Genomic DNA, 21,463 nt, shown 5'->3' with positions numbered 1-21,463 from the left:
TTTAAACAAACAAACTACTTCTCAATTTACAGATCAGGGCTTGTCTTCATTTCTGGTGGTGATTTTGTCCCAAATCCCCACCCCCCAGCCTGTATTTTTAAATTTTGTGTTTGTTTTTTTAAACAGTGGGACGCTTATGTGGAAATACAGTGTGTACAACGCTCCAGCCAATTGCAAAGCGGGGGGGGGGGGGGGGGTTTGGGGGTTTTTCACTCACTCGTTCACACATGTAAGCTGGGGGGGGGGGGGGGGGGGGGGGGGTAGGACAAAATCACCACCAGAAATGAAGACAAGCCCTGATGTGTAAATTGAGAAGTAGTTTGTTTGTTTAAATCCTGTATTTAAAAAGTGCCTTTTCCAGAGTGAAACCGACAGACTCGGCCTCTAATTTCTTCTTTTTCATGAGGCATTTGTTGCATTTCCTTCTCTAGGAAGTTGGAATGGTGGACTACCACTCCCATCATGCTCGAGACTACAGCTCGCACTTGGCTCAGCCTCATCGCCGTCGGCCCTCCTTGCTTTCCGAGTTTCAACCTGGAAATGAGAGGTAAGGTTATCTTCATGCTCAAATACTAACAATCACTTATCATGAGACTTTAAAACGCTGCATTACATACTGTAATTATCAGTGGTGCACACAAGTGGTGCACAGGTGCGCATGCGTACTGAACACAGTCACGTGCGTGCCAGATTCGATTGTCTCAGTCTGCATTTGTGCTCCATATTGCAGCTAGAGATGTCTGTGATTGCAGCAGTGACTGCAGGCAGGGCAGCCCATCGAAAAGTCAAAGTCAAGTTAGCAGCCACAATCATTGCTTCCTAGGAGCAACTTCAGAATAAAAAATAACTAAGGCATTGATGTCCATGCACAGTATTACAAGTTGTGAGGATTTTATTGTGATATTTATTGCTCTGACTGGAGCTTCCATGTGTTGCTGAAGGCTGAAACAGGCCAGTAGTTTGTTGGATTTGTTTCCTGAGAATCCTGTAAGATGCCCGGCCTTGCTTTAGCCATTGTGGGTGTGTTCTTGATGTTAGAAGCTTGTTCATTTGTGCTGCCAGGTGTTCATGGAGAGCACTTAGCTTCTTTCGCCAGTTTGGTGTGAAATGTGTCCAGTTTTCACCTTCAATGATCAACTAGCACGTCTGCACAGAGATCCTGCGGTTGTTGCTTCATTCAGTACGCAGGAAGAAACGAGAGTTGTGGTAGGACACCTTGCGGCTGCTTCTCCATGACAACGCAACTGCACATAACGCCCTGAACAGCCGAACGTTCCTGGCTGAGAAGAGCATCGCCGTACTGGAGCAACATCCCTACTCACCCAACTCTGCGCGATGTCATTTTTTCCTCTTCCCCAAGCCATAAAGAGCCATTAATCTGTCCCATTTTGAAGACGTCCTGTTGTTTGAAAGTAACTTCAAGTTGGCTGCGATGACAGAGCCGTGGAGGATCTCGGCACAATTCTTCCCGAGGTGGATGAAAGCATGGCAAGTCAAGCTGGGAAAGTTTCTTCAACTCCAGCGGGATTACTTTGAGGCGAAAGCTTGTAGTTTGTTAGTTTGGATTTGAAATATCTTTTATGACACCAGTCCTGCCTGGAAATTTTTGACACTCCTGGTGAATAAGTTATTCCATGGCCTTAAGTCAATGTAATGGATCTTTGTCCCATTTAGCAGTTCGTCTTGGACTAAACTTTAAAACAATTGGAATTTCTGTTGTTGAGTTAATGGTCCGAATTAACTGCAGAAAACCTCAACCGTGTCATCAGTTGTTAGCCATCATTTTGTCACTGTTTCTTCCAACTGTCTGAGATCACCTGGGCTACTATTTCATATGAAAAAAATTGGGCTGAGCACAAATGAGGTTGTGATGTGGTTTGCAAAGAAATTGTGTGGTGACTGAGTAACAGAATGTTACTTTTTTATTTACTTTTGAGATTTACTGTGGCTTTTAAAGTAACATTGTGTAATACTATATCACGTATTAATCCCATTGCAATCAACAAAGTGGTCTTCTTGATTTGATTCACTTTTACATTGTATATATGTTAAATACATCTTAATTTTTGGCTCCTGTGCGCAGTGTTTCATTCATCCCGAGTGTAGTATCCTTTCAGTAAGCAGCCTCTGTGCCATGTCGAGCTGTTACCCTTTGGAGTAGCAAAGTGATTGGCAGGCACACAAACATTGTCATGCTTTCACAGCAACGGGCTGCTATCGGCACACATAATCTCTATTCTTGCCATAATCAGAGCCAAGGCAGTGAGAAACTAATGGAGCTGGTTGTTAGGTGTTGCAGTTTGTGTTGTTTTGCCCTCTCTTCCTCCCCCACCCCTACACACATCTCATTCTCTCATCCTCCAGACAAATCCTCCCCAGGGATCAGATTATTCTGCACGCTCACGAGAGGAGGAAAGAAAATAGGGACAGAGAGATGGGGTGAGGAGGGGGGAGTTTGAGCTTGATGTGATTATGTAAGTGCCAGCCATCTATGAAGATGAGAAAGAATGGGAGTGAATGCGGGGGGGGATTGGGGAGTTTCACCATCTGGCCATGTGGCTATAAATTTCGGTTGCATTGTTTTGTTTTGTTTTTTTGTTTTTTTTTCTAGCAGTGGATAGACAAGCTACTCTCATAAACATCCTTAATTAATTGTCCTTCCTCAGTGTGTGCCCAGTCTAGCACATTACACAAGTTCCATAATTTATACATTTGCAGTAGCAATCTGAAGTCTTGGCAGAGGATTGCCTTGATTACACCACCCAACTAGCACCCAGCTAGACAGAGAGGATCCGTGCTTCTTGGTATGTACACAAACCACACACTAGGCCATTGTGGGCCAAGACCATCAATTATGGTTGTGTATTCCCCTCTGCTCTTTGAAAAGACACTTCCATTTTGACACTGGCAGCAAAGTTACTGACATTATGGTATGTGGCTACAGGCCAAGAATTGAAGTACTATTTTCTACTACTGATGTATTAAGCTCCTGATGGGTTGAATTTCCATCAGAGTGTTCACAAACACTGAAATGAATTTGCATTCCAAGATAGAATAGGTTGTGTTTTTCTGGGCAGTTTTGATATATCAGGTTTTATTGTTGTTTTTATAATTTGACAATTGTTCACCGTTTTACACGTTTTCATTTTTATTTGACACAATTTTGGTTGTTGTTGCAGAGGACAAGAGCAGCATATCCGCTATGAGCGCATCTACTTACCAGAGCCTAGCAGCCATTCCGAGATGGAATTTGGAGAGATCAAACGGCCTCGTTTGGACATGGGGCCAGATTCTCTGATTAGGCCCTCCTCCCATCGGCCACAGTTGCCTCTTGGAGGACCTGAGGAACTTGCTAAGGTCAGTAGCCTCTGTATGGGCCGTATTGTTCTTTGTATGTAAGTGCTTTATATGTACGTGTATTTTCCCGTCCAGACTTCTGACACATCCACTACACGTATGCTGTGAATGAATGAACACAGACACATCAAAGTGGCATGCTTTATTGACAGACAAGGTGCCTGGATATCATGAAACATGATATTTCCCCCAATATAATCCAAAAGGCTTGTCTATAATTGCTGGCCTGCACCATTTTTTGTTGCAATCAGTCCTCGCAGGTGTTGGTTGATCATTGTATACAATTGTAAAGTAAAAAAACAAAAAACAAAACGTAAAGTAGTAAATTTGTGAGAGTAAAACGTTTGGTACATATCATATATGTACCAAATTTGTACTTTTACAGCATCTGAGCAGACCACAATTTGTTTTCACTGGAAAATATATACCAGTGGATTGTAAACTTTTTTTTTTTCTTTTTTTTTTACGAATAAGCTGTGTTTAGTCATAGTTAAATATGACAATTTATTCACCCATATTGTCCTAAATTGAAAAAAATATATATATTCTGAACAAAAATAAAATAATAAAAATAATAAGCCAACAAACAAAAGAGAACAAGTGAGCTTTGTGCGTCCTCTCCGAGGGTACATGCTTGTAATAAAACATCCATCCATTCATCCATTTTGAACCTACTCTATTCGACTCACACCTGATTGTAATTCTTTAGCTAGTACCACAAGATTCAAGTCAAATTATCTCTTTTTCTTTCATGGTATTGCTTTTCAACTTCAAAATAACAGATGAATACCCTGCGAGGAATCATAGAAACTGATCTGTGTTATTGTATTACATGTGAGCTGAGCAGATTCTGAGGCTCAAGGAGCTGGGAAGTATTAATTAATTAATTATAGACATGACCTAAATTCCAAAAGGCTGGGGATGAACCTGCAGATGAAAACATCCCACGTGCGCTGTACTGTAGAACTGCTAATTCTGTGATACTCCTGACACCAGTTTCAAAGTTGAACAGAGAGCCTCAACTTGAATCACAAGTAGTAGCAAACACAGTAAAAAAAAAAAAAAAAAGGTTTTCTGTCATACTTATAGTTGCTTGTAATTACTCTCAGACCAATGCCGGGTGTAAGGTCATTATATAAGTCCTGTCAAGTACAATCACTCCTTGAAGTGCATCAAATGATGATGGACTAGAGGGGGAAGTGCAGCACAAGACAAGTGTGAAGAAAATAAAAGGGGGAGATGTGACACTGCACGTGTAGACTGGAAAAAAAAAAACTTTTTCTTTTCTCCTTTTTTTTTTAATGTACTTTTTATACATTTTCACGCTTAACCATGCTTCTTTTTATAGGATCGTGGAAATGCCATGGGGAAGCTGGAGCCAATCTCCCCTGTGAGCCCTGTACACATGGACCCTGATTTGGATCTGGTGCCAGCCCGCTTTTCCAAGGAAGAACTGATCCAGAACATGGACCGTGTGGACAGGGAGATCACTATGGTGGAACAGCAGATCTGCAAGCTTCGCAAAAAACAGGTTTGCACGTTTATCGTTCTGTTGGTGTTCGGAGGACAATGCCGTTGTCTCAAGGATTCTTATTTTAGTTGGATATCGCTGGCATCGGGCCAAAACTATTCAACACCAAAATCGTCACTTTTTAGGAGACCCCAAAAACAACATGTTTTTTCAACCATTAACCTTGCATCATCAAAAAGAGAATGCAATTTTAAACACCTTAGATTGGTCAATAATTCATAAAAATGACGTCCACTTGCGTGGACTGACCAAAAGTATAGATTTTTGAAAAAATATATTTGTGACTCACAGGGCCAGCTATATGTATAATATTATTGAGGCTGAAGCTATCTCAAGATGCATATTTTGAGTCTGGTTATGAAAGAGATGTTTATACTGTAAGCATATTTATAGATGCATAAGTAATACTTTCCTGAGTAATGTTAAGTTCAATGAACCCCTATTCTGCTTAGGAACACAACAAGCACTTCATCAGTCTCACATATCTTCCTTGTTTGCAGGCGTGCGTGTGATGATTTGTTTTGTTTTGAGATTTAACGCACGCACAAAAACATCTAGCACGGTGCTGGTCTTAATAGTATTAAAACCTTGAATTTAACATGTCAAATGTGTATGAACCCTGTCTTCCAATTATGAATGTTTGACTAACTTGTGACTTTTATTTGTCATTCCTACAGTACTGTACTTTTTCTGAGGTTGTATTTCTGTAGTCAAGCTTTGTTGCTGGTTCATGTAGATAATGCCACACAAGCCCACGCAGTCCTCCAGGCAGCTGCATTCCTTTCCGCTTCTGTCTTCACTTTTTATTTAGGAGAAAAGTAGGTTAAAAATACATACAGCTATAAATAACATTTTCCCCAGGGGAGGAGTTGGATTATGGCAGAGGTTTTGGGACTGCTAAAGCACTCGCATCCCTTCCACTCTGTCTTCCTTTTGGCTGACTGCCATGTTTAGTGGAGAAACAGTATGGTCGGCTTAGGCATGCCAACGTATTAGTGCATTGGGTCCTGTTACACACCTGGTGCAAAGCACGGTGCAGAATTGCAGATTATGTCTTTTCAGTTGGCTCATTCGCCATAATTGAGCAGCACATTGTTCCCACCCATGCGGTCGTGTGTGTTTTGATTTTACACTCAGTTGCGGTTAACTTGCTATTTTTAATAGCTTAGTATTTAGGTCCCAAGCGGTGCGGACAGGTGGATATTTCGCTAGCTTATTCCACTAGCAGGACAAAGGCGGATAGAAACACTTGAAAGAGGTTTACATTTTTGCCAACGCCATAGTGTGTGCTATCACTATATTACATTAACTCTTTGACTGCCAAAAACGTTTAATAACGTTTAGTAAAATCACGATGTATGCCGCCATAAACGTTATTTATTTATTTATTTATTTATTTATTTATTTTTCAATATATCAGTGGTCAGTGCAACGTCCAAGTGCAGCGAGTTGTAAAATAAAAAACACCCACTAGCTATGGCCAGCAGATGGCAGCGATAGCTGCTCGGGCCCTAACTAGAGCTGCAAATTACAATGAAACATGACACAATCTGATGAAATAGAACGTTTTCAAGGCTGACGTGAATGATCAAAGCCTCTGTAACATTAAACCTAATTTGACGGCGCGTCACTAAACAAAAAATAGTATCAAAGTCACTGTTGTGGACAAAATGTTGTTTATGTAGCAGAAGAACACAATATTCCGTTTGCTTCGAAAAATGAGTTAAAATGCTCGAAATCCGCTGGCATTGGGGGTTGTTTTTTTTTAATAAAGTGTGGCAGTAAAAGAGTTCAAATACACACACACAAAAAAAAAAAAATGAATATTTTAACTGGGAAATTGTACGGAATTGTATGCAAGCCTAGGCAGTACAATGTACTGGTATTTTTGGTGTTTCAGTTTTCTTGCCGTCTGCGCACATGAAATGACTGATGGCTTTGACCCTCCTAGCTTAACCGTCAGTCACTGTAGCCACGCAGCTCTAAAGGGGCTTGCCGTATCTACCCACTCTGTTGCGGAATACGCTCTATTTGGTCGTATTATCGCGCATGGTAAAAAATGTAACACCAATATGGTGGTATTGTGTCACAACTGAATTTGTTTCCCCCTGAAAGAAGACAGTTTTGATGTTTTTGTATAATTTTATATGCTAAGGGTCATACTTTTGCGTGTGTTTGTTTCAGCAACAGCTGGAGGAGGAGGCTGCCAAACCTCACGAGCCCGAGCGGCCTATTTCCCCTCCACCCAGCGAGGCCAAGCACCGCAGCTTGGTGCAGATCATCTACGATGAGAACAGGGTCAGTGGAATAAACGCTGTCATTACTTAACACAAAAAAAATGAGAGACTCGGCTGCATTATTGGATTATTGATTGTGTGTGTGTCTGTATGCATGCCCATGCATGTGGGTGTGCATACAATCCATTGTATTGTGATTATGTCAATAGAAGATATCAAAGGATTCTTTAATAGTTACAACAATATGGTTGTTAAGCATGAGTAAACACAATTAGGGGTGTGCTAAAAAAAAAAAGATATGGAATATATAGTTGCTGGCCTCTTTACAATACACTGATGAGACTGAGGAAAAATCAGTCTCTCCATTTAAATCAATTGGCAGTTATGAATTGAAGTATACTGCATATTTTTTTATTTTCGTCAAAAGGATGGAAGACAATTTGTAATCAAATATATTTTATCAGTGGCACATCATTGTATGCAGCAGTTTCATGTGATTCTCTGTGCTCTCAGTCCACCTAGTGGCTGCACCTTACTTTTAATTTATACATTTTATATTACACATCAAAAAGCTTAATCTTGTTCTAGACAGGAATGGATCCAGGAAAATGTTTTATTAGGTTCATTTTTAGAGGATATAGATGACGTCTAATAAGAAATTGAATCATCTTGGGTATATAATTTTAGTTTGTGTGTCTTTAAAGAAGAACAGGAGAGTTTTAGAACTAGTGCGTAACTTTTGGAGTCCCTGCAGTACAAGAACAGAACCGAGCCTTTGCTTCGTGACATTGGATAATGTTATGCCACTAAGTTGCATGTGATTCTACAACATTTTTATTATGTTTTGAATGGAAGTTATTTTTAAGATAAGATAATGCTAACCGGCCAAACATTACATGACTAAATTAAACTATAATAATTTTCCTTAAGACTCTCATAATAGAATTATGCAATCACGATAGCAGAACCAACAGAACAGTGAAGTAGTTTTAGTCAAAACTCTTCAGAGCAGCGATGTCATTTATGGAGTTGAGCAGCTTTGGACATCAATTGGAACATGGGAACATACATTTTCTGTGCACTGTCCGAGAGGGTGAGAGCAAGTGTACATTTGCGCACACGTGCGGTTTGAAGGAAACATCGGTTGCAGGACCAGCCAGCCACACTATGAAAAAAATGTGAACTGTTTCAGGTTGTTCCTTAAACTTATATTTAAAGTTGAGTCTTGGTAGTTGAATAAATACTAAGTTTTGAAAGCATATGTTGACCATGACCATCCTCTCAGAATCATTTATGAATTCACAGTCCAGTACAGGGCGTGTCACCGTGGCACCTCAGTCAAATCACTGCTCGTCAGTAGAAAGTAGAAACTATAGATTGCTTAATTCTTATCTGAGATGATGGAGGGTGTAACAGTAACTCTGCGTTCTGACCTCTGTAACACTTTCTGCTTCCTTTTTTTTTTCTTTTTTCTTTTCCTCCCCTCCTTCCAAGATACATTGTGACCTATTGTCCCATTCCGGCCTGCTAATTGTATATTTATCCGCCAGCCTCAACATGCCTTCTGAGGATTGACACGGTTGATTTTTACCAGCAGCCCACTCGCAAGCCCCAACGATGCATTCACTTTTCTTCTCAATTTAGCTTTCTTGAATCAGTTTAGAATACCAGAATTTTAGTCTTTGTTCAAAATAAATTGAAGTGCAAAATAAACCCGGTTCCATTGTTAACTGTTAAGCACGGCATTATGAAGTTGAGAAATAGGGTGGTACAGTTGAAAATTTTACCACAATGCAATTATTTCAAATCAGTCAATATTGCTGAATATAGAAGATTTTTTTTCCCCTTTTCAAAATAAGAATAATATCAAATGGATTCAAGCTTAATGTAATAAAATGCAGAAGAAAATTACCATTTACTTTACAAAATATAGCTACATACAGGTACAAAAAAAGTAGGCAACAGGTGAGTAAATGTATAAATACATACAAGTGCTGTTGATGCGATTGATAAAAGCACGTAAATGTATAAAATAAATATATGCATGTAAATTTGAAGAGCACCTGTTAGATGTTAATTATTTTATTTTGTGTTAGAAGGAAATATATTGAGCAATTGTAATGGACTCAGGTTGGTTGGTAATAGCGGGTCGAAGAGAAAAAGGGGCGGTGTGGATCAGTGGTATGGTGGTCGTCTCCCAACCCAGAGGTTGTGAGTTCGATCCCATGGCATTATGACAACGACGAAGTATCCTTGAGCAAGATTCTGAGCCCCCAATTGCTGCTGATGCTGCGTCATCAGTAAGTGAATGGGTAGTTAAAATGGAAAGCCCTTTGAGGGCCTTGCAAGGTGGAAAAGCGCTATAGAAATGAAGTGCCATTTGATGTTCACGGGTAGTGGCAGGTGTGTTCTTACCTTAAGTCACCTCACCCCTAAAATATCTCTCATGGAGTGTGAACTTTTCTTCCTTTTCATCATTTACTTGCACCATCATGTTATCTGTTAGCTTTACACAGACCCCCCCAACCACAATATTTTGGTTACCTCATTAGCTCTCAGATTGATGCATTACAGTTCTACACTGACACAAATTCAGATTTAAAATATTGCCCAATTAATAGCTTTCTGACAGCATCAATCACAACTCTCATTTTTTAACGAAGAATTTTTAATACAGCTTTTGCCTGCAGTCATCAAATTGTGGCCAGTCGGTGCATCTTAAAGAAGAGATTCAAATCAAATTTGCATTCATCATAGGCATGAATGGGATTTTAATTTGGGGGTTTGGCGCTGTTTTTTTTTTCCAGGGTGAAATAATTTACAGCTTACATGTGCAATGAATTTTCAAAAACTAGTCAACTCTAATCTGGCTGTAGCTCAAGGTCAGTTTGCCACAATATCAGTCTGGGACTGCTCCACTGTGATTTGTTCAGGGAAGGTGGGACATTCCGTACAATACTTAGAGCTGATTGGACCGTGCGCCAACTTGTGCACACCTACCAAACGTTCGTTTTGACCAATCACAACAACGGAAACTTCTTTACCACTACAATTCCACAAAGCACCTCTCGCTGTTCTTCTTTAGAATGCAAACTGTGAGTAATTCTGCAAGAACACAATTTTTATTTTTTATTTTTTTTTATCCAAATGGAGAACGTGGGCAAGAACACAATTAATTGCAGCGTCCATGAATTTGTCCACCGTTGTCGCCATGTTTGTTTGTTTCCCACGGCTTCAGCACTTGTTTTCAACAGCTGCATATCCTGCCTCCAAAAACAATGTTGCTTTGCGATTGGTGCTTCGGATCGGTGAAAAATCAGCGTGCCCTGTACAAGAAGGTTAAGTCGAGCCTTCCCGGGGAGAAAATCTTGAAATCTCAATTTTGCTATTTTGAGAACAAAGCCTCCCCTCGCCTGCCGCCTTTGCTTGACTCTCTTGACTCCCAGTAGTTCTTCTGCCTGCTTGTTGCCTCCATCTCTGCTCAGGGAAAGTGAGGTTTTTTTTTCTTTCTTTCCTTTCCTGTTAGGGTAGTGATGTGCTAAGGCAAGGAACTATGAAGGAACTATGGCCCAGCTTGGGCTAAAAGCTCTAATAATAGTCAATGTATCCATCTCTCCATGGTTGCATCCAGTCACCCAGCCGACTCTAGTGGAGTCTCAGCGTTCAAGTGAGCGTGCTCACTGTGTTGTCATGGTGATGACTGAGGTGCAGGCAGCCGTCTAATCTCGTACTTCTCTGGTTGTGTTCTCTTAACAGAAAAAGGCAGAAGAGGCACACAGGATACTGGAGGGACTTGGACCTAGGGTGGAACTGGTGAGTTTTATCTGTCATATTCCTCTTTCCATATTATTGTTTTGCTGCTCTTTAGTTTTTTATTTTCATTTTAAATAAGTGACTTGGGGAAATGTAATTGAATTGCATCATTCTTACCAATGACGACTCGAGCGTTGAGCAAAGAAGCTCTTCAAGGCTACTCCACAAGAGTCATTCAGCAGCGAAAATCAATATCAAACCCAGCAGATCTTTTCTACAACATATTTTAAATATAGACTATCTCTCATTCCTGTTTGGGTATCGTACTTTATTCCTAGCAGAATCTATGCACACATATTGTATTGCCAAATGTCAAAAGTCTACATCCGTCCATCTGTATCGGTCTTGCACAATTGGTGAATTTGGCTCTCTATGATTAAATAGCATCTTAACTAGGTTACTTCATTAATTAGAGCTGTGCCCCCCGCTTGCTATTTTAAGACCTGTTGGAAAATGATTAAGTCCCACATCCAATCCATGACAAGGCGAGAGATCGATCCTGATGTATTCTGCCGTATCCATGCTGCTGCAGAACATACTGTCAAACGGTTTCTATTTTCTTTCAGCCACTGTACAATCAGCCCTCGGATACCAAGCAGTACCATGAGAACATCAAAATGTAAGTCAGCGCTTGTGTTTATGCCTGCACTACGTTTGCATGTGCATCTTTATACATGTTGGTACTTTGACAACCCCAATCAACTATCAACTAACTCAGTGGGCCTCTTCGGTCGAGACGTCTGTATGACATGGTGCACATTTTCAATCTGAAATGCTTTCATGCACATTTTTCTTCCCGTTTCGTCAACCACATGTGCCAAAAAATGTTTCAATTTCATTGTATGAGGCAAATAGGAACATGCAGAATACCAATACAGCTCAGGTTTGGATTATTTTTTTTTTTTTTTTAACGCACGTTATACATTTACTGTGCACTGAGGGCGTGAGAGCAATGCTCAATTGCGCATGCACGCATCTTAGAGGGAACACTGATGAAGTCAAGTTGCAGGGAAGCTTCATCAATGCCAAGAGATATGAAAATGTCTTGGGCTCTTTGGGGAAACATCTATTACACATGCGAACGGGTTCTTTATCATATGAAACAACTCCCTGGGCATGTCAAAATCTTTTTTTTTTTTTCTTTTTTTTTCTTGAGTGCTCAATCTTATTCATTCCCGGGTCAATATGTTATCATCATCGCGCTCTCTCTTTTTTGTGTGTGTGTGCATGTGTGCGAGTTTGTGCTCTTTAATTCACCTGAAACCTGTTTTAGATCCAAGACCCTTCAGCTTAACCGGATACTTCAGAGTCCCGCCAGTGTTATAAAGTTGTCAGACATGTCAAAATCTTAAAATCTGGTTGAAAATGTGTCCTTCAGTTTGTGCAAAAAGTCCGACATTTCTGGAGTTAAATCTAGTGCTGTAGTCTTTCTCCCTTGTAATCTCATGTTTAGAGCGTTCAGGTCATAAAATGTCATTCAAAAAACACATTGTCTGCAACAGAAGCTCTTTGACCTCCTCCCGTGGGTTTGCATATCTCGTTCAGCGTCTGCAACAGAAGTTCTTTGGTCTCCTCCCGTAGTTCAGACTCTTTTTAAGAGCATTTCCCTGGCTAAGCCAGCTGACATCGTTGTGTAATAGTAGGCCACAGTGCTCAGCAGACGCATCAACAAGCAGTTTACGAAACGATCTGTTTTAAAAGACCGGAAGATATGATCAAATTGATAAGGGACAACACAGATTAAATGGTAGTTTTCAACTCGCTACTGAACCGGGCGCAATGAGCACTATGCACGATGCAGCCGAGAAACTTCATTCTCAGTGCCATGACCGACAAATGCGGATATCGGCCATTCATACTCCAGCAGAAGAAGAGCGTGTAAAAGATGACGCTGCTTTGCGATCGTTACACCTCGCTGTTGCCCTCTGCCATTGCGGAGGACTTAATGCATGAACTGACACTTCTCCTGTTAAGATTGAATTATTAACATTATTTGGGCTGCCAGCTAAATTGACTGGTTGTAGATCAATGGCAACCGCACTTCTTTGTTGGGCGTTTAAGTCTGACTTGTCCACTTGTAATGTAACAATTATTATTTTTACATGATGTGCAGTATGTGTATGCATTCCCTCAAAGCAATTATGAAAATACTGTACTGTATTTTGTGTCCATCCTCTGGTAAATTATCTCATTTTAATATGCAAGTTTAAGGCAGCAAATTGTGACTGTTTGGACAGTCAGAGTACAAAGATGAATTTGTCATAGTGTTTGGTTCTGATGCTGCAAAGGTTTGCTTGTACTTTTTGTGTTTGGGGCTTTAATTCAGTGTTTATGTATGGTCGAGGCTAAGGACTTTGGGATTTCACAAGTAGTATTGCAGATAACATGTTGGGAATTATCTTCTGTTTATTTATTGTCGCATTTCAATTTTACAAGTTGTGATATAAAACTTACGCCACTAGTAACCCACTTTGTAGTCTCTCCTTTCCTTGCACGTAACGCGGCGGCTCACTTAAATTGACTAATGTAGAATAAGATTACATTAATCAGCGGGGAGTGACCTTACAACTGACAGATTAAGTGTCAGGAATAAAACTCTGAAAGAAAGAGACAAACTGAGCGGCTGCCTAAGGAGATTACTGGCCCTGACCTTTGAAGAACTGCAAGACAAGTTTTATTCGTTTGCTCGCCATGCTGTAATATCCAACTGAAAGCATTCACAAAGGAAGTTGTTTGTGTGTTTTTTTTTTTTTTTTTTGTGTATGTTGTAGCTGCAACTATAAATTCAGTGAGAAATCAAGTGTCATGTGTAAAAGTTACCGTAAACCCATGATTTTTTTTTTCTTTTTTTGCTTTTATTCCTCTGCATCACGATTTTCCTAATGCCAATTTAATTTTTTATCCTTCTTAGAAACCAGGCGATGAGGAAAAAACTCATCTTATACTTCAAGAGAAGAAATCATGCTCGAAAGCAATGGGTAAGTACCAATATTTTTTTTACTCTGCTGGGCCTTAGCCAATGAGGAATGACGAGTGTGAAATTGGGTCAGCAGCTCGTTTAAAGTGACCATCAAGAAGACAGGTGTGGGTGTGATCTATTTCAGTAAACTTAACCTGGATGATTACGGTTCTAAAAAGAAACAACATCAATCAAACTGTTTGTGTCTTCTTTTCTGTCACTTATATCTAAGTGAGACGGAGTTAACTAGCATATAAAGTAGGGTTCAATTATGTACGCTCTGTTCTTGGGCTGGGAAATATGGCTGAAAGGTGTATCACAATATTTCATAGTGTTTCATATCAGACAATATCTAAAACGATTGATTTTTTTATTTTTTTTTATTTTACTTGTCAAAGTAACCAAAGGGAAAAATGTTAATTTAAAGCTGTCCAATGTAGAAAATTGAACTTTGAATCGCTACTGCCACTTGTGGCCGAAAAATGAAACAGCACACTTACTTCTCACGTACACAATAAAAACTATTGGCCAGAGGCTTGCAGGAATACCCATTGTGAGCAGCTAAGGTTTTAGTTAGTCTGTTAATTCGAAGATGTTTGAGTCATGAATGGCCAAATAAAAAAACCTATTGTAAAGATATTTTTGGGCAAATTGTTACAAAGCGCAGCTTTAAGCTCTGTACTATAATTCTGGCTTCACATCAATAGTTGAAAAAGAATTCCTTCACTGTTACCTCATGCATTACTCTTACTTTTGGGGCAGTTTGTTTGTAGAAGAAGATAGACAATTTGGAAATTGAAAGATTGATCAATAGTGTGTCAGTGGCTGCTCTGTAAAGGCTTTGGAACCAGATGGTTTCGATTTCCTCTGATATCTCTTCTTGCATGTCTACTTATGTGTGATTTGATTGTATGATTGTGCTCTTCATTGTGCAATGCAAAACTTGTACAACACGCAAAGGAGTGCACATTATATTAGATTCAATATAGTAAATTAAAATAAAGAGCCTTCCTTTTTGTGTGACAACACAGGAGCAGAAATTCTGCCAGCGTTATGACCAACTGATGGAAGCCTGGGAGAAGAAGGTCGAGCGCATTGAAAACAACCCCCGGCGCCGAGCCAAGGAGAGCAAGGTACGGGAGTACTACGAAAAACAGTTCCCCGAGATTCGGAAGCAGAGAGAGATGCAGGAACGAATTCAGAGGTGAGCTACGCGTTTTCAATCCCGGTGATGCCAACGCTTGATGTTATTGTGTGAAATAATTACAAGAAGTCAAATGGCGGACTTTTTTGTTTCTTTTTTAGCCGCGTTGGGCAGCGAGGGGGTGGCTTGAGCTCTTCTGCGGCTCGCAGTGAACATGAGGTCTCTGAGATCATTGACGGGATATCAGAGCATGAGGTAAGCTTTTCGAATAATTATTTAATAATTTAAATTAATTAATAATTAATCACACTTTTTTAATTTTGATTAATCGCGATTAATCAGCTAAATTACTTGCGTATTTGCGTAATACAAAATAAATACAAAATACCGTAGTATTTTGACAATGCATTTTATGATATGAATGTCATTTGCAAACATTGATTAAATGCATGTATGCAATTGCAAATGACTTTTGTTTAATCTAAAGTCCTGTCGGGGTGTTTTTTAAAGCGAAATTTACCACCGCTTTACCGCTCATTTTGGAACAACAGGCGTAGGAAATGCAGTGCATTGACCTAATCACGGACCTGCGCAGCCTTCAATGTAACCATCCGCGCTTACGTTCAAGGCTCAAGTGCGGTCCCAAAAAAAATGCGATTAATCTGCGTTAATACGTGATTAATGCGACAATTTTCTGTGATTAATTAAACAATTAACGCTTTAACTTTGACTGCCCTAGAAATATTATAATAAACATACTTCCAAATATATGCACACTATATGTTTTTATTTGAGCAGGATAAATAGTATACAGTTATGGATAAGTAAAATGTAGTCATTTATCTCTGGCATCTCAAATTGTGGCATTCCTCCGGTTTGAGTGCACAGAACATCATCGCTAAAAGTTAAAAGTGTGACATGCGGAGTCGGTCCTCATGCAACATACCTGTACATGCATATTGCACCTTTGGGCGCTGAATTCCACCACCTCAGGCCAATAACATTTTAATGGCATTACCGGTACCGTCATTTCCTCTCCACCTCTGGCTGATCTGAGTGGCTCGTGCTTACAGTGGGAACTTGTTTAACAGTGACAATAAAGGCTTTCTATTCTCTTCTATATCTTGTAGTAAGATTGCCTGCCACTTTATGGAGGAATCATTGTCAAGCGTAGAACCATTTACAGCATTTTCTTTCACTGACATAACAAGAGCGTTCGAGGTAAATGTGAGTTTACCTATATGAGTTCACATTAGATGTGGAATATGTCTCCAACAGCTGAAATTGCGAAGGAAGCTTAACTTCCCTCTCCTACCAACTGACCTTTGTCGTGCTTTAAAAGAGCTGCAGTGTTTCTTCCGGTTCATGACAACTATCAGCACAGTCATAGCTCCCTTCCCTTTCGAGAACGGTCTGTCTCATTCCTGGATGTTGATTTGTGTTTTGTGTGTGTGTGTGTGTTTGTTTGCGTCTCTTGTGTGGCATGTGTGAACATCAGAACACGGAGAAGCAAATGAGACAGCTGGCAGTCATCCCTCCAATGCTGTTTGATGCTGAGCAGCAACGCATCAAGTTCATCAACATGAACGGATTGATGGATGACCCCATGAAGGTGTACAAGGACCGGCAGGTCATGAACATGTGGAGCGAGCAAGAGAAGGACACTTTCAGAGAGAAGTAAGGTCAACTCTTCAGTAAAGTCAGGGTGATAAATGGGCTGCATTTATTGAGCACATTTATGTGAAATGGGAATTTACACATTCATAGATAGATGGTGGAGCTTGCCATAAAAACTGCCATTTATCCCATTAGGGGAAAACAAGGTTTGTAGTATCTTGCTCAATGACACAGAACGGTGTCCCTGAGGGTACTTGGGGTCAAATCAATAACTTTCAAATATGGCCACTGTAACACCTGAGCCCCGTCGTCCTTGTCATAAGTATTCAATTGCAGTTTCAGTGATAAATGTTGTATTTTTTAAAATGGAATGAGAAAACATTTATGAAATTTCATATTAGTGACCAGCACAAGCGAAATGTTAAGTGAGCAAGATTATTCTAAAATGTACAATAATGTGTGGACCATAAAGGGGTTAGGAAGTTGTAGGAAAGGAAGTGAATCTTCCCCTTTTTGTGACAATTGAGGGATGGCATCTGAAGCACAATCATACAAGAACACTGAATGTCCAATAAATGTACCAAACTGCAACGTCAATATATCTCCATAAACTTGCACAATAATGTGATTTTTACTAACGACATAAAAACTATACTATAATTATTCTACGAGTAGTCTGATTGAGTTGAATATCGGCTTTATAGTTGAGTGCTTTACACAAGTGATATTTAAAATATCTTCAGGTTGTAAATTTTTTGATGCTCTGCTTCCACAGATTCATCCAACACCCTAAAAACTTTGGTCTGATCGCATCTTTTCTCGAAAGAAAGGTACGAGTGTCGTGGTCAACTGAGCAATCCACTCAGGAAATGTTTTTAATTCCAGCCAAATCTCATTTCTTTCATTTTTCAGACGGTGGCAGAATGTGTGCTCTTTTATTATTTGACCAAAAAGAATGAGAACTATAAGAACATAGTGCGAAGAAACTACAGACGGCGAGGAAGAAGCCAGGTATTGTCAGCTTTCGAATTTAAAACAACTCACCATATCCTCTGATGTTTCAAATAACTCAATGCTATCTCAATGACAATATTACGTTTGGCTGATTACAGTTCCTGAGGTCGTAGTAGTCATGCACTGGGCACGATGCCAGAAGCTCTTGGTGAAACAAGTCAGACAGGAATAAGCTATGCTAACCTTTCCTCTACTTTCCTTACGTACCCACATATTGCACTTTGCAATGGCAGTGTTTTCGTTTCAAACATAAAATGATGATACTTTGAACAGGGCAGAACATCTTAAAATGTGATTGATTTGAGGGTGGTACAAAGTGGACTGTAATGACCACAGTTATAATGTTGGTACTGGCACAGCGACAGTAGATTGGTTTATGTCAGCAGTCATTGCGTCTGGTATCGGTAGACAAATGCGTCAAATGGACAACATGTTTTTTGCCACCAACGTCAAACCACTTCGATATTAAGGGAGCCAGCTAAACATACGTATTTTGAAGAACTATTACTCTGCATTGGAAATGTATGATGAGTTATTAGAATTGATGTCCTCAATACACAAGTCACTCATTCATTAACTCATTCACTCGCCGCCATTTTCACAGAAGTAGTCCCGTTCGCTCCCGGCTGTTTTACTGGATTTTGACTGATTTTGCAAGGCCAACAGAATATTGTGTTTTATGGTTATAAAAGCAAAAGAAAGATTAAAGTCTCTTCTTTCATCAGGAAAAAAAAAAATGTTTCTATCCGTTTCAGTTTTGCAGCAATTAGCATTAGAAGAGAGCTAAGTTTCTTCAGTTTTCACAAATCTATTTAAAATTGTAAGTAATTGAGCTTTTTTTTCTACATGGCTCTGGTTGATCTCCTTTACTCTGCTGCCACCTGCTGGCCGTTTGTGTAATAACTACCATTTCTGCAACTGTTCTTTGCAGTTGAGAGGCTGAATCAAAGCCTTTTGTATGCTCTAGCATTTAAAAAAAAAAAAAAAAAAAAAAACGTATAAATACGTCTTTGGGACACTTAGAGCATTAAAAAAAACGTATTTACACGTTATTGGGAGCAAATGAGTTAATATGGAAATTCTGTTTATTCACGTTAATACATGAATAAAAGCTTGTTGCACTTTTTAACCAACAAATTGTAAATCTAGTTCCTGGCTGCCGCTGTCTCGCACATTAAAGACACTGTATTGAGATCATCGTCATAAAATGAACGTGTTGCTTTGGCCTAAGGCAGCAATGTCAAACGCATCACAAGTAGCAGTGGGTGTCATTGATGCGAGAAAAGTTGTCAGCCTGGATGTCTGTACTCATCTGAACTCTCACCCCAAAGCCCAGACAGGCAAAAGGCACCGGTGAGGAAGTGGTACTGTTTGCTTAAAAACCAAAAGTTATACAGCAGAACAGTTATTCTGTGGTTTCTGAACTTTCGTATCCTGTTTTGTTTTGCCTTTGCAGGCGTTCTTTTTAGTTATGTGGAATTCACTGAAACCAGATTACACTGTGTGTGTTATATAAACAAGATGTGGCAGTGTTATCAAATCGATCTATTTGCCATTTGTTGATGTCTGTAAGAGTTTGTTTTTTTATTTGTTTATTTGTATCAGGTCAGTTTAAGATATGTCAAAACAAAAAAATTTTCATGTTTATAATGGGATGTCTTCCTGTTCCTGTCCCATCAAATGTAGCATGGCCAGCAGCAGCAGCAGCAGCAGCAGCAGCAACAGCAGCAACAAGTCAATCGAAACAGCCAAGAAGACAAGGAAAAGGAGGAGAAAGACAAGGAAGGAGAGAAGGAAGAGGATAAAACAGAGAATGAAGATAAGGAGGATGGAATGAAGTAAGCCAAACTACTAATTCAACAGTGAGAGCATCAAGTCTGTCATCAGATTTAGATGTCGTTATAATCTTTATCACAACATGGTATACTGGTATATATTTTTGGAATGGGTTTGTTATGCAAGGAGGTTTTGAAATTATGTCCCAAAAAAAAAAAAAAAAAAAAAGTCTTTTAACATATATATTTTTTTAGTGCTGTCAAAGTTAAAGCGTTAACTAATTAATTAATCACAAAAAATTATCGCATTAATCATTGTATTACCACAGATTAATCACATTATTCATTTTGACCTCAGATGATCCCTTTTAGCTGACAGTGGATGGTTACATTAAAGGTAGCTGTTGGAGTTTGAGCAATAAAACATAACTACATGCATTAAAGTAAAGCATTTAATAAATGTTTACATATGCATTAGGTCATTTTTTCCCCATTTTAAATGATGCAAATAATTAATTGATTAGAAAAAGTAGGATGAGCGTATGTAGCGGGCAAAAAGCTTTTTTAAGACTGATTAATCGTGATTAATCCAAATTCTACGATGTGATTAATCTGATTAAAAAATGTAATCATTTGACAGCTCTAATTTTTTTATTCATTCAGGTCCACTTTCATACCTCGCTTTTTGTGTCAAACTACAAACAGTGAGATAATCTTAAGAGTTTGGTATGTTTTAGATAGATAACGTTAGTCTGGAAAACTGTATTGCTTATTGACGAGTGTGTCACCTCGAGCTAGACTTTCCACATACATGATACAACACTTTATTAAAACAGCTGTTTTCCTTGGAAACACCTTTGGAGGGTTCGTGTGCTCTGTGGTTTTGCTGGTGACAACGTGAACGGATGATGTCTGTTTAAGTGTGGGTGGTGGCTTTGTGCAGTTTCATCAAACAGCAAAAGACACAAAAACAACAGATGGAATACTACTCTTTCAGTTCTCCTTGGAAATCAATCTGTGTAGGCAGACACTCTATTATCTAATCTGGAGTTGTACTTTTGTACTGTAGATGTCATGTATATTCTTGAGCGTTTGTGTCAGACTTCAAAATGCTGATGAGGTCTTACCTCCTGTCTGCCTTATGCTTAGAAATAGCAATTTGATTCCAAGCAGACTGACTGTCATGCAGCTTTAGTACAGAAGCCTCTCCTGTATTTGGAGTTACATCTGCACCCCAAAGTGACATTAATGGAGCTCAGGAAAAATTCATTTAGAGTTTGTTGTACAAGCTTTGGCTTGATATGGTGCTAACTCCTGGTCAAATAACTGTTTCCATTTTTTATTTTTATTTTTAAGATAATATATATAATTCTTATGTCACTTTTGGCCCAGCATATAGTCAAAAAGTCACTTGTGAATACATGAATAAGTCTGCCCTCCCCCCCCCAAAAAATAAAAAATACAAAAAAAAGAAACAAAAAAACAACAACAAAAAATAAACAAAACCTGGCTTTATGCAACAGCCACAAATTTGAAATGGCCCTCATTCATATTTTGCAATGTTGTGCCCCTCTCTTCAATTCGATACAGTGGTGTGATCATGTTTGCCAGCTTCCCGAGTTCTTATTTTTTGCGTGTCACACTTAAATTTGTTTCCCATCATCAAACACATTTAAAACATTAGTCAGAGATAACACAAGCAAACACAGAGTTTAGTGGTTTTTATTTATTATTACGGGAAGGGGGTGGGGGGGTAACAAACAAACTTAATAACTGGTTTGACCACAATCCACAGCAAGACCCGAAATCAAGTGTTTTCCATAACTGATGAGTCTTTCATATCTGTGTGGGAATATTTTTGCACAATTTTCTTCGCACAGTTGCTTTAATTCAGCTGCACTTTTCAAACATGGACAGCCTTTTAAAAGTTATTCCATCGCATTTCAATAAGATTAAAGGCTGGTCGTCGACTTGGGAACTCTAAAACCTTCGTTTTGTTTTGTTTTTTCTAAGCCA

The 21,463-nt window shown here is 39.2% G+C and overlaps 1 protein-coding gene across 2 annotated transcripts in view; it reads left to right on the top strand.

Annotated features, from left to right (window-relative positions):
* ncor2 (nuclear receptor corepressor 2) overlaps nt 1-21,463 on the top strand; it is a 61,795-nt gene that overhangs the window by 10,790 nt on the left and 29,542 nt on the right. For both annotated transcript variants that reach the window (XM_077521393.1, XM_077521392.1), the window contains exons 3-15: nt 432-547; nt 3,180-3,357; nt 4,706-4,888; nt 7,073-7,186; nt 10,882-10,938; nt 11,505-11,557; nt 13,850-13,916; nt 14,929-15,101; nt 15,203-15,296; nt 16,540-16,718; nt 17,434-17,488; nt 17,571-17,669; nt 19,359-19,510. In XM_077521393.1, the coding sequence (XP_077377519.1) occupies nt 432-547; nt 3,180-3,357; nt 4,706-4,888; nt 7,073-7,186; nt 10,882-10,938; nt 11,505-11,557; nt 13,850-13,916; nt 14,929-15,101; nt 15,203-15,296; nt 16,540-16,718; nt 17,434-17,488; nt 17,571-17,669; nt 19,359-19,510 (1,520 nt within the window). The remainder of the gene's footprint in view (nt 1-431; nt 548-3,179; nt 3,358-4,705; nt 4,889-7,072; nt 7,187-10,881; nt 10,939-11,504; nt 11,558-13,849; nt 13,917-14,928; nt 15,102-15,202; nt 15,297-16,539; nt 16,719-17,433; nt 17,489-17,570; nt 17,670-19,358; nt 19,511-21,463) is intronic.

Source organism: Festucalex cinctus, chromosome 5, assembly GCF_051991245.1.
Source record: "Festucalex cinctus isolate MCC-2025b chromosome 5, RoL_Fcin_1.0, whole genome shotgun sequence".
Taxonomy (NCBI): Eukaryota; Metazoa; Chordata; class Actinopteri; order Syngnathiformes; family Syngnathidae; genus Festucalex; species Festucalex cinctus.
The sequence above is the reverse complement of the archived record's forward strand: the minus strand, read 5'-3'. Positions and strand labels throughout refer to the sequence as shown.